At 34.2% G+C, this 13,821-nt stretch overlaps 1 protein-coding gene across 3 annotated transcripts; it reads left to right on the top strand.

Moving 5' to 3' along the window:
• Positions 1-2,890: 2,890 nt before the first annotated feature.
• LOC139851568 (golgin candidate 1) lies at positions 2,891-13,107 on the top strand. Of its 3 annotated transcripts, none has more exons than XM_071840650.1 (21): positions 2,891-3,066; positions 4,273-4,344; positions 4,711-4,760; positions 4,846-5,595; positions 5,713-5,775; positions 5,945-6,022; positions 6,120-6,323; positions 7,479-7,535; positions 7,635-7,709; positions 7,789-7,860; positions 8,651-8,713; positions 8,788-8,886; positions 9,044-9,115; positions 9,263-9,331; positions 9,922-9,969; positions 10,056-10,151; positions 10,427-10,503; positions 10,865-10,910; positions 11,006-11,104; positions 11,307-11,351; positions 12,545-13,107. In XM_071840650.1, exons 1-21 carry the CDS (start codon positions 3,039-3,041, stop codon positions 12,614-12,616), a joined length of 2,235 nt encoding a protein of 744 aa, XP_071696751.1. In that variant the 5' UTR covers positions 2,891-3,038; the 3' UTR covers positions 12,617-13,107. The 3 variants fall into 3 exon arrangements, 2 of the variants coding, with proteins under 2 accessions (XP_071696751.1, XP_071696750.1); XM_071840649.1 differs by having other exon boundaries at positions 9,038-9,115; positions 12,545-13,106; XR_011760654.1 differs by lacking the exons at positions 11,006-11,104; positions 11,307-11,351; positions 12,545-13,107 and having other exon boundaries at positions 9,038-9,115; positions 10,431-10,503.
• Positions 13,108-13,821: the final 714 nt, after the last annotated feature.

The following is a 13,821-nucleotide window of genomic DNA, read 5'->3' as shown; positions in this document are numbered from 1 at the left end:
TTAAATGCCCCTTTGCACGAGGGATTAACTCTTACATCTCATGTATCGCCGTCATTCTCCTCATCCAAGAACATATTATTCTTTATGTTTCCAATGACAAAACGGTTTCCATTGCATGAAATGTTATTATTCCCAATACAACCGGACCCTCTATCTTCCATCTTACCTATTGACCCTACAACTTCATCTTCATTTTCTTTCTCGAAATTCTCATTGCCTTCGGACTCATCACCGGAATCCTCATCCATCACCGGTCCTTCATCATCAGAATTATTTTCAGACCCATCTTCACGTTCAGACTGCCATTCACTTGAACAATCCTTTCCTATGTCTAGGACCATTAAGTTATCAATATCTTCTTTAACGTGAACCATTAGGGTTCCTGGTTTAAGATCTATCATGACATCATCATCAATTGTATTAGCATGACCCATATGAATAAGGACCCGCCCTATGATTAAGTTTTGATTTGCATTTTGTTGAACAGAGCAGTTTTCTGTTTCCAGGACCTTTCCCCAAACTCTGGCTATTTTCTTGAAAACTTCAATATTCCAATACGATACAGGGACACCCGTGATATTCATCCATGTTATTCTACCTTTTGGAAGACAAAGTTCATCCCAACTCCTAAGATTATCTAACCAGAAACGAAGTGAGTGATCTTGGTTTCCCAGAATATTTTCCACAACCTATTTACTTTCGAAGAGCAGCATTACTTCATATCCCCCCCCCCCAAGTATTTTAGTGTGAAATTATTGAGACCTTCACTGATGTAAAGACTTTCAATCTGATCCAATAGCTCAATGTCTTTAACATCACCTATGACAGCTTTCTTCATCATCGATCTGTTTAGGTCTTCGTCTGTTAACTTGATAATTCTTTTTTCCCCGAACCAGTTATCGCTGCTCTTGCCTTCTTCTTTCTTCTTTTTATATAGCTTTACCCTAAGATCTTCTTCTTCTCTTTCTTTTTTCTTTGATAAAAATGCTCGTAGACCTTCTTCTTCTTTTTTCTTGTTTAAGTTTGCTCTTAGATCTTCCCGTTCCTTTAATACTTCCCTGAAATTCCTATCATCACGATATGAGTGATTCCAGCTTTGTTGGAATGGTTGATTGTTGTTGTTATTGGAAGTTTCCTTGCCATCTGCTTTGCCTCTGTTGAATCTGTGTTTTTTTTTGGTTTCTATCAAAGGTTTTGAAAACTTTCAGCTGTCTACCATCGATTTGTATGTTTGATAAAGCTTTCCCCAGCCTAATCTCGTCTTTTACCTCTCCAAATCTTACAAAGGCGAACCTTTGGCCATTCTTTAATCTCTTTTGAGCCATATAGACGTCACGAACCGAGCCATGTTGTTTAAAAGTTCGCCACATATCTGCAACCTTGAACCACTCCGGGAAATCAAAAAACATGAACGAGATCAAATGGTGTCCATTTGACCACGAGAAACGATTCCTATAGTTACCATTGTATTCTCTCCTTCCTCTAGACGTGCTCGTCGGTGTGAAGAATTTGGACTCTCACTCTAGGGAACTCTCTCTCTCTAATACTCTCTCATCTCTCTCTCTTATATTTTATTGTTATTGATATCAAAAAATAATACTGTATCCGTCTTAACTTTATCATTTCACACGTGTATGAAATATTATTAGTACACTATATTTTTATTCATTTTTGATTATAAAATACTTTCACATATCTTTTTATTTATTTTTTAATTTACACTCATAAATAGAGAAATAAAATAACTTTATCATTATCATTATAATTATCATTATCATTAATCCTATATGCTAAATGCCATCAAGATTTTAGTCGTTTTTGGATTTTCCCCTTTTTCAAACGACAAATAAAAAAAAATATAAAATCACCCTATCAACTATGGTTCAACTTGCACTTTTTTAGGGATATCAAATGTAAAATTATTATTTTATGAAATATCTTTAACCGATATCCACCCAAATCTTTAATGGTCCGTATTTTCCCGCCGTTACCGTTCAACTCGAAATAATTTTACGAACACAACGCAACTTGCTATGCGCAAAACGGGCGTTTTTTGAAAAACGCTAAATATTTCGGGCTATCTTCCGTACACAACGCGGCCGCAGCAACACATATTTAATTATATAAATACATAATGTCACGTTAAACATAAATATGCAACCCGAAATACCCCGCAACAACGGGCGGCTGAAATTTTTCTAGTTATCAACAATCAATTTATGAATGTGTATAGTTAATTTGGGATATCTAAGGTTTTAAACGTGTATTTTTTTGGGACCGATGTATGTATACGCAACTACGCATACATACCGACAGTGTTGTAAAAAACTCGTTTACTCGCTGATTAATCCCCGATTAATCATTTTAAGAGTAATTCGTTCCGATTTCAAAAAATCCGTTTAATTAAACTGTCAACGTCAATTGATGGATCAAAATCGAATTTAGTAATCAAAGTCAGTCAAAGTAAAAAATGATTAACATGTTAACATAAATTTAAACTAAAATTTTATAGTTTTGAAGTAAAATGAACAATTTTAGACAATTATGTTAAAAATTATCTTTATATTTATGGTTTTTTTTTTTAGTTACACATATAATTTTTAAAATTTAATATTTAAATGTATAAAGTACAATCCAATTAAACTCCGATTAATCTTCAAATTGTTGATTAATCCTTTCAAAGTCTCGAATAGCTAATTTTGCAACCTTGCATACAGGCATACTGCATTCCATACCCGCGATCTATGCTGTTTTTGGACGGTTACGATTACACGGTGCTGTTCTGTAATACCATGGACCTTACAACACACAAGTAACTTACAATACAACCCTTTTACGACTACCTTTGATCAATTTCCGTCGTTGTGACGTCGCTGTTCTTCACCACTTCATAACAAATCCAAATCGAATACATATTTAAAAACTAATTCAGATCATATTTACGCTTATAATTACATCACTTCGATAAATCTATTCATTCAATTTTGCTTCATTTTGATGATATTACTTATTTTGCCTTAATCATATGCAAATTTGCAATGGCTCATTGGCTCAAAGCTGCTGAAGGTATGATTTATTTTTACATTATACTTTCAAGTAATTATTAGCTTAATTTTGCTTATTTTATGTATTAATTAAAAATTAAAATTGAATATACGCTACGATGTAAGTTGAGAATGCTAGTTTTGTAATTAATGATGACGTCGATTCATGATGTGATTTGTTATTGTGTAATGAGATCTGAATCCTTGAAGTTAGTGTCTATGGTATCTTCATTGTGCATGTGCCCTAGGGTTTTTAACAAATTAGGATGATATACTTATTTTTAGGTCTCTGTACTGTATATAAAACCGAAATTAGGATGATTATTTAGGGTATTCATAAGTATGTTTATGTATATATGTATACAGTTATATACTTAAATTTTTATTCATCTCTATCTATACAAGTGTTTCTATTCGATCATGAAACTGAAAATTACATTAACGATTACTGCTATTATGATGCTGAAGTGGAAAGGTTATGGTCATGTAGATCAATTGCTACACAGTCATAGCAACAAGGCATATCAAATTCTTGTATTAAAATCAAGCAAATTGTCAACAGAGAATAAGCTTTTGTCTTCAGTCATGACCACATCATACGAACTTACTCGTGTTGTCAATTTGTTAGCCAACTAAAAAGTAAGAGTAAACGAGGGATTAATTGGGATAGTTTGCAAGACGGTGTAAGAATGGAGTAACATTACCCTGTAGAAGGCTATGAATGAAGTTCTTGGTCACAATCAAACTAAGAATCTTTTGATAGAAATATTATCTTGAAAAATGATGTCATAAAAAGATACATGAATCACATTTTAAGGGTCTTCGATTAGTAAGCTACTTGGGTTAATACAAAAGAAGTGGATGGGCTTCTCTCATTTAGGGGAGATCAAATACATTTCTCTTAGTTTGATATCACTACATTTTTTTTCTTATGTGCTATTCATAAAATTAGTTTTAAACTCTATAATTGTTCAATTTATACATTCAATTATGATACATGTCTGGTTATAATCGTTTTTAAATCTATTTATATCCGATATTAGCTATTTTTCTCAGAAAAATATAACTATGTTTTACTGGTAATAAACTAAATATTTATTGCCTACATACATACATATTATATCATGGGACGATGCTAGGAAACTTGTTATCACATACCTAATAGGCTAATTGTATGAACCTGGAATTTCTTGTAAAACTCGCAAACCTCATGCTATGTGTTGCACAGATTTGTTTGAAGTTGTAGATCGAAGAGCAAAGCTTGTAGTTGGAGATGAACAACCCAATTCACAGCCACCAGGTTAGTAAGTGTATCTCTGTATCATGTTGTAATTGAAACCTGGATTTTTCCATGTGTTTGTATGATAAGCACTTGAAAGGGTCTCTTGGGGGTGCAGTTATTTATGCCTTATATTAGGCTCTTCGTATTATACAAGAACAGATATAGAAAATAGAGTTTATTTTTTCCAAAATGGATCACACACAACTATGGTGGCAGTGATATAGATCAATAATTGTAGCGAGAAATCAGAATGTGTGTGTGTGTGTGTGTGTGTGCATCATAGACATATATTAGTCTATACTTCTGATATCTCATATCTGCATCGTGGTCATCTGTTTGAATTACTTTTTTTTTTCTTTTCATGTCCCATTCCGCACCATTAAGCTTCGAATGGACAAGGATCTCATTCAAGAAGTCAAAAGTCAAAAGTAAAGGTATTCCATAGATTTATTCTGGGATCCAAGCAAACTCATGTGGGTATTCTTATTCGTAAGTAATCTGAAATGGAACTATTTGCAGCTTAAGAAGGGGAAATCTTCAGATGAATCGTCTGCGACGGTTGATACTTCCTTGAAGAAAACCGGATCACGTGTATCACTGTCAAAAGTAACATCTGATACAGATCTACCCGCGGCTTCAAATGATAATGATGGAATTAGTCTTACTAATTCATCATTGAGAACTAAAGACGAGGATCAACTCAAAGTTGATAGTGAAGTCTCTAAATCAGAATTTTCTGTCTCTTTATCATCCTCAGGTGATCAAACGAGACATGACACTGTTGATGAAGCAGTTACCACAAGTGTTACTAATCAAGATTCTGTTCCAACAAGTATCAGTGCGGATCTTGTTAATGGAGATTCTTTAAAATCTGGTGATGAGATGTTGTCACTACCGGTAACTTTGGAAGAGAATGAAGCTGACAAAAGTAATTCAACTTATTCTGGTAAAGATGTTTTATTGAAAGATAGGGGAAATGAGATGGTGATCGATAAAGAGGAATCTCAATCTGCTAATACTGATACACAGACGCAAGTCAGTACACCAGAAGTTACCGATCTCAGAATTAAACCTCAGCTGGATGATAAGAATGATCAAGAACTTAAACCCGCAACTTCCCCAATGAACGTACTAGATCAACTTGATTCCCCAAAGAAAAAACAAGACGAGCCAGCTTCCCTAAAGAAAGTACAAGATCAGCTTAGTTCCCCAAAAAAAGTACAAGACCAGCCTGGTTCTACTAAGAAAGTACAGGATCAACTTGACGAGGTAAATTACTAGTGATGTAGCATCATATTTTGGGGTTCAATTTGTTCGCTTTAGTTTCCTCGATATGTTGGTTGCATGTTATAATTATTTTAATAGAATTTCTTCACTGTTTAATAGGCACAGGGGTTGCTTCAAAGTTCTAAAACCACTGGTCAGTCCAAAGAGGCTAGGTTGGCACGGGTAAGGCTGCAAGCCGATTTTCATTCTTATAATTATGTAATAGTTGTTTATGGTGTATATAGCTTGTTGGTTATCATCCATACTTACCTTTATGAAGGTAGGGCGTTGTTCTTTTGATTTTAATTTATTTTTGTAATTGTAATGTGGTTGGTAATCTTCCTCTGTATAGGTTTGCGCAGGCCTTTCCTCACGCCTCCAAGAATACAAATCAGAAAATTCACAGTTAGAGGAACTTCTTGTAGCAGAGGTACAGTGTGAATGCATGATGTTCTTGTGTTTGGTATGCGTTAGGTTGCATTATTTCTTTTAGAAAAAGAAATCTTATTCTTACTTTACTTTAACAGAGAGAGCTGAGTAAATCTTATGGGGCACGCATACAACAGTTGCAAAAAGACTTGTCTTTAGCAAAGGAGGAAGTAAATAGAGTTGAGTCAAGTATGTTGGAAGCCTTGGGTGCAAAGAATTCTGAAATTGAGGCACTTGTTAGTTCCATGGAGACAGTTAAAAAGCAGGCAGCTTTATCTGAAGGAAATTTGGCATCATTGCAGGTTTATGCTCTCCTATGTAGAATGCAAGTTTTACATCTTACTCTTGCTACTTTTTAGGGCTTTAATAACTTCTTCAAATATTGCAGTCTAGTGTTATCAATAATTTTCTTATTCATTCCTAATCTGTTTTGCACAAACTAAACCATTTAACTGAGATCTTAATTTTTATAGAAAAGTACTATTTTTTTAAGGGATGTTTATATTTTAGCAATAGTAAAAGTCTAACAAATATCAGTCTTGTAATGTGTGAATGTAGAAGTGTGAGTGTGTCGTTATTTTATTGTTATATGTGAGCAAGGTTTAAAAAAACGGAAACGCGCCTCGAGGCGTTTCCCCTTTGTGAGGCGAGGCGTACGCCTCGAGGCGGAGTTAAAAAAATACATAAAAAATTATAAGTTCGTTATACTATTTCCACCATCTTCTCTATAAGTGTGTCTCAAATCAACAAAAAATTATAAGTTCATTATATTACAGCAAATTAATGATTCCACAATAGACAAAGTCATTAAAATTTGAGGTCACATAGTCACAAGAAGAATTTGTTTCAACTTTCAACCGTTTCACAATATATAAAGTCAAACATCAACAAATACTCATTAAAAACGCATAACAAACATGAGGCGCACGCCGGGCCATTTTCCCGCCCAATAGAGTTTTGCCGGAAGACCATTTTTCCCGCCATTTTTTGCTAAACAACATGAGGCGTACGAGGCGTACCGCCTCAGCAAAAAAACGATCCGCCTCGGCATAGGAGGCGTACGATTTTTAAAGGCCATCGAGGCGTACGTTTCAAAACGGAATTTTCCAAAAACGTTCTGAGGTGCGCCTCGAGGCGTAGGCTTCGGCCGTTTTTTAAAACCATGTATGTGAGTAATAAATTATTTTGAAGCTTGCTGCAACAAATTTTAGGAAAAAATAAGGCTTAGAGTTTCTCTTTTTCAACGCTCTAATGACTTCTTGATATTTTGTACTTGCTTCATTACATCTACTTCATGTTGTACCTGATCCTTTTGAATATGCATTATAATAAACAGAAGATTACTTTTTAAGAACTGAAATAAACAAGCTATAACCATCTCTTGTGTAAATGTTTTCTTTAACAAAGGAGTGCCAAATATATCAAGCTTATATATTTCAATTTGCTACCTTTACCAGGCAAATATGGAGGCAATAATGAGGAGTAGAGAACTAAATGAAACGAGGATGATGCAAGTAAGAAAGTGTAAAGTCATAATATGATGCACTGAATGTATAATTAGGGCCCTTATCGTCTAGTGTATTTCTGACATTGTCGACTGTTTGACTATGCAGGCCTTAAAGGAAGAGCTTGCATCTGCCGAAAGAAGAGCAGAGGAAGAGCGTGCTGCACACAATGCCACTAAGATGGTTAGGATCAAACTAATATTTCTTTCTTTATATTATATAATAATTCAGATTTCGGATTCATGATTCTTTTCAATAACAGGCTGCAATGGAAAGGGAAGTAGAACTAGAACATCGAGCTCTTGATGCATCCACAGCCTTGGCCAAGATACAGGTATTTTCAAGACGCACTTTTTGTTTGTCATAACGGAGTATGCTATACTTTCCTACTATATTACAAGTATGTTGGCCAAATTCTTTAGAAAACCTGACATGCTTTTCACTTTCTTTCACAGAAAAAGCCCCTCAACCTGTGCCAACCTAAGTAGGCAATTATTTGATTTAATGTGAATTTGTTGCATTTGGATGTGTGTTTTCGTGTTCTGTTTTAGCTTTTCTTGGTTGGTTTATATATGGAATATATGATAATCCCCCACCCCACCCCACCCAAAACACATATCCCCTTTCTGTTGTTTGGCTTTAGTGTTGTATGTGTTTGCATTTTTTTAAACCACTTTGCAGATATGGGTTTGTATGTGTTCACAGTTGGCTTATCTAGATTTGTGACGTGTATGTGTTTGTTGATTTGGGATAGGGGAAAGGGTAGGGCCTTTCGGTAGCTGGAGGAGCAAGATGAGTGTTTTTTTTTTTTTTTTTTTTTTTTTGTTGGTTGTTGTTTGGGGGGGGGGGGGGGGGGGGGGGGCGCTAAAATAGTGGAGGTGACAATATATGTAAATGAAAAAAAAATTCACTCTGTCATATTCGACTGGTTTTAACCAGTAAACTTATCAATTTTCCAATAAAATTCACTTTGTTTGTCTGTTTTAAACAAGTTTAGAGACTTTATTGTTCAAATATTCTCATGAGGTTACATATATTTTGCCAAGTAAGTGTTTGGTCCTCAGTACTTATTTTGTTATTCATGTGAGTTAAACCTTTATATGTAACTGTTTTCCCCGTATCAGAGAACTGTTGATGATAGGACTTCAAAAGCAACAGAGCTTGAGCAGAAGGTGGCACTACTTGAGGTAACTACAGAACCTTTAAGTTTCTTACGTGAACCTACAGAGAACCTTTAAGTTATCTGACCATCTACCATCAGGTTGAGTGTTCTACTCTAACTCAAGAACTGCAAGATATGGAAGCCCGTGCTCGCCGAGGGCAGAAAAAGTCTCCCGAGGATGGCAATCAAGTGATTCAGGTAGAATAAGTTAGGCTATCAAGTGATTAAAATAACTTTATTTTAAGCATTGTTAAACAATATATATTAAATGTAACCACTAGCTTATGTATTGTATAAAAAAGGTAGTTGTAAACTAGTCACATGTCGACATCAAATTGTTAATATGTAGATGCAGGCTTGGCAAGAAGAAGTTGAGCGTGCACGTCAAGGCCAGAGAGATGCTGAGAGGAAGCTCTCTTCTGTGGAGGTAAGTTTTAACGGATGACACAGTAATATTTTTCTTCATATTTTGTACAGATATTGGTTAACAAAAAAGAGTATTTAAGAACTCAATTCAATATTAATATATGATGTACTCTATGACTTAAAATGAAGAACCAGTGGATGATTGCAGGCTGAAGTTCAAAAATTGAGAGTGGAAATGGCTGCTATGAAAAGGGATGCTGAGCATTATTCACGACAGGTAGTTCCTTCTTGTTTTTGCTTACGAGATTTTGTCTTATTTTGCTCGATTACTGTGTATATGAAGATCATTTTGTACATTTTTTGTTAACGTTAACCGAAGAGTAAGAATTGAAAATAATTGCATATTGATCGTTAGCATTTCTGTTGAACTGGCCAAGTACAGTTTTTAAAGTAATATCCTTATTTTAGATTTTGCTTTGCATTCTGTGACTATAAATACATGACTTTCAGCATTCTTGTTACATCTTACGATTTTAATCAGTAAAGTTTATTGAATTTCCAACGTTGATATAAACAGAGTAACATGTGTTGCAAGAAATACATAGAAACGCTAATTCTGGTGCTTCTAAAGTCTTTCAAGCACAATTTAGTCCACCCTTGTGGATTGTTGATTTCTTGTTTTTAACCTTTGACTCATTTGGAAATAGTAAAATTTACAACTATTATTTTTCTCTCCATATAGATACATACAACCGAGAACGATAAAAGAAGTTCAGTTCCCATCTTATTGGCCTTCTATTTACATGTGTTAGTGCTTCTGTTTCACTTATCTAGATACTTATCTGCATATATGTTGCTACTGAGCAGGAGCATATGGAACTTGAGAAAAGATATAGAGAACTTACAGATTTGTTGGTACGTGAACATCTGATCCCTAATTGATGAATATTCTGTTAATTAGTGACTGCATTTGACATAAACACTACACTATGCATCATCAGTATTACAAGCAAACACAGTTGGAGGCAATGACCAGTGAAAAGGCTGCAGCAGAGTTTCAATTAGAGAAGGAGATAAAGCGTATTCAGGAAGCTCAGGTTCATTAGTGGCTACTTGTTGCATTTTTTACAAAGTTTAGGGTGGCATTTATCATGGTTATCACTTAGATGGGCAGGGTAAGGGGTGAAAAGGGGTTGTTTTTTAGCACGGGTTGAAATGGTTTAGTCGGGGTTGGGTTGACCCACCAGCACTTTGTCTTTTTTATTTGATATTTATAATTAATAAGTTATGATGTGTTTATTATAATCGCCAGCTTACTATAATTTACTCTTGGTTCTAGTTCTACATATGTACTTAATTATTTAATGACCAGGTAGAAGTAGAAAGGAGTAGAGTCTCCCGCCGTGCATCAACAGTTTGGGAAGAAGACACTGACATGAAAGCCCTCGAGTATGTTGCTTTCATGTTCTTTTTAACTTTTTTTGTGATTATAGTTTCAAGTTATTATCTATTTCTGATTACAATTACGCACTGATGTAAAAATCCCCGATTACTGCCGATTAATCCCCAATTACTCCTTTATAAGAGCATGCCGATCCGATTTTCCACAACGCGTTTAATTATTCGGTCAAATCAGATTTCTGGTCAAAGTCGGACTTAGTCGATCAAAAGTGGTCGAAGCAAAAATTGGTTAACATTCTAATATGCATGTTACTAGAATCTTAGAATCTATTACAAATCGTCTATACCACGGTGTGTACTCTTCATGATATGTACTCACTTAATAACATTCTGTTACATTAAATTTCAGGCCTCTTCCCTTCCATCATCGCCACTTGGTTGGGGCTAGCATACAGGTATAACATAGTTCCATGTCGTACTGCAGATTCTTTTATTCCTTTCCCTTTTGCTGCTCATGTATTACATCTATATCCGTATCTATACACTGCAGCTGCAGAAGGCTGCAAAAATTATAGATTCTGGTGCCGTCAGGGGTATGAGGTTTCTCTGGCGATATCCTTTCGCACGACTTTTCCTCATCTTTTACATGGTAAGAATGCTCTTGTCCATGAAAATTCATCTTTCGATTTTTTAACGTATTTATGCTTTAAGATACTCTGTCCTTTGAATGGAATATACAAATTAAACAAATATAAGGGAAGAACTAAGAGTCTGCGAATCATAGATTTATCGAATTTGGATATCTACACCAATTTGTATTGGTTTTGGAACTAACTCTTTATGTTGTTCAGGTATTCGTGCATCTCTTTATGATGTATCTACTGCATCGACTCCAGGTACCAGTTCGACCTGTTTTCTCTATAGCCATTTTTTATGTGACTTGTTTAACCCGTTAGAGATAAAACATAATTTGGATCTACCAATTGCCACTTCTAGTTTACCAAATTAAATAAAAAACCAACATCATATAGCGAACCATTAGGGTATCAAATGAATTGATCATTGGTAAAAGTTAGTAACCAGGTCTTATGGATCACTTATATTTATTATGTTGCTTCCAGATTGTAGAATATAATCATTACATTACATAGTAATAATGCATTACAATAGATAAAAACATTAAAAACTAACAAGCTAAAACACGAATACGATTCCATTTTGATAACCAGTCTTTATTATATTATACATATATCTAACAGACAAAAGTTATGAATTGTATTTTCGACTTTTCACCTTTTTTTTTTTTTTTTTTATTATTTTAACTAAATTTCATTTCACCAAGCCCCCCACACTTTTTCCAAAAATTCAAATCGACCCCTCAAACAGGGGGTAAAGTGTCAAATAACCATTTTAATAAAAAATCTTAAATAAACTCCATTTCACCTTTTTTTCCTTTTTAATTTTAACTAAATTTCATTTCACCAACAAAGCCCCTCACACTTTTTCCTATACATATATCTAATAGACAAAAGTTATGAATAGTAACTAGGGTTATTTTCGACTTTTCACCTTTTTATTTTTTTATTTTTTAATTTTAACTAAATTTCATTTCACCAACAAAGCCCCCCACACTTTTCCAAAAATTCAAATCGACCCCTCAAACAGGGGGTAAAGTGTCAAATAACCATTCTCGTAAAAAATCTTAAATAAACTCCACCCAAATATTCAACGGGTCATATCTTCTTGCTCGCAACGAGTTAAATTTTTCCGACACCATCCTTAAACTCGAAATAATTTTAGGAACACAATGTCACTAACTATACGCAAAACGGACGCTTTTTAAAAAACGCTAAATATTTGGGGTACTTTTCATACACGTTGATTTTGCGTTAAATTTTTAAAAGTCGAAACGCGGAGATGCACATATATTGTTAATTTAAAATAACGCTTCAACGACATCATCGTTAGCCACGAAATAATTTTGCAAACTAAACGCAATAAAATACATTGAAAACCGAACCCCCGGCGCGAAGCGAGGGTTCGAATACTAGTTATATTCGAATGACGTGCATGTTTTTGCAATGTGTAGGAGCAAGCAGACACCATGTATTCAAGAGAAATTGCTGAATCTATGGGACTTGGCAATCATACATTACCCTGATGATAAGTTTCATCATTTCAACACTGCCATTGAAATTGCATAATTTTAGTTTCCCGATGGCAGTATAATGTATCGACCCTATATAAGAACTGACATCCCGCTTAAGTTTTAAACAGCGTTTGAAAAGGGTGAGAATACAAGTGCAGGAATCTGAAAATTTGATTCCAACTTCATAACGTTTAATCCATTTTGCAGAGCTTTTCTGTACCTACCTGATTGTATGTTGTTTTTTCTTTCTTTTCGAAATGGAAATTGGAAGAGATGATTCAGAAACATTAAGGGTTGTATATCATTACGATAGAAACTCAATAGAAGGTATCATTGATGTATGTATTGAAAACGAGCTCTGCCCTTGTTGCACACTAGCACATGTGAAGTTATTTTTCTATAAGCTCGAATATAATAGTTTGACCTCGGTAATCATAAGTAACGTAATTTGTATGTTTTGATTCTATGGCGATGAATTCTCAGATGATCATTTTTTATTTGCCTTATAACATCTAAGATTTATCATGGTATCATATGCAAGTTGATGAATCATTTGATACATGTATGGTTGTGTACTTTGGATTTTGATTACAAGTCAATATCCTGATCTCTAAGATTGACTTTCATTGTAGTTACAAAGTTGTAATTTTTTCCCTACATCGTAATCAATCAAATCTATTATATATACGCTAAATTATTTTAACGTCACTTCATAATGCTATTTTTTACTAGTCTATGATATTGAAAAAAATTGTAAACGAAAAGAAATGTTAAATTCTCTCCAAACAAAACGGAAGCACTCATTTTGAATTCAGAATCAAATCCCATTTTCTTTTTTGTAAATAAAAGTCTTGTAATAAAAAACTGAACATATTTGAAAAGTCGCGTTGAAGTATTTATTAAATCAACGCGTTTTGATATAAGAAAGAGTTTGGACTAAAATTTGTCTAAAGTCATAACTATGAGTTGCTGCTTTATTTTTCAGAAACATATAACATTGTTATTTATAAATTTTCAACTAACTAACATGAAGGGTCCTACCTAATTATTAAAGATGCATATTAATCTATAAACACCTAATTTTTTCACAAACATACAACATTCTTTACATTGATATGTGTAATAATATGATTAATGACGATTAGAAATATATACAAATTCTTGGATCTTGCAAGGTAAGAACATTACTATACCAAGGGGCCGTTGAATTGATTTTT

Source organism: Rutidosis leptorrhynchoides, chromosome 6 (assembly GCF_046630445.1).
Source record: "Rutidosis leptorrhynchoides isolate AG116_Rl617_1_P2 chromosome 6, CSIRO_AGI_Rlap_v1, whole genome shotgun sequence".
Classification (NCBI taxonomy): domain Eukaryota; kingdom Viridiplantae; phylum Streptophyta; class Magnoliopsida; order Asterales; family Asteraceae; genus Rutidosis; species Rutidosis leptorrhynchoides.
Note: the sequence above shows the minus strand (reverse complement) of the source record. Positions and strands in the feature narration are given on the sequence as shown.

Coding starts and splice junctions, on each gene's coding strand:
- LOC139851568 (XM_071840649.1), top strand. CDS start 3,039: ATGGCTCATTGGCTCAAAGCTGCTGAAG. Junction 4,761..4,845: donor GTCAAAAGTCAAAAGTAAAG/GTATTCCATAGA, acceptor AACTATTTGCAG/CTTAAGAAGGGGAAATCTTC. Junction 11,105..11,306: donor TTTTCCTCATCTTTTACATG/GTAAGAATGCTC, acceptor TATGTTGTTCAG/GTATTCGTGCATCTCTTTAT.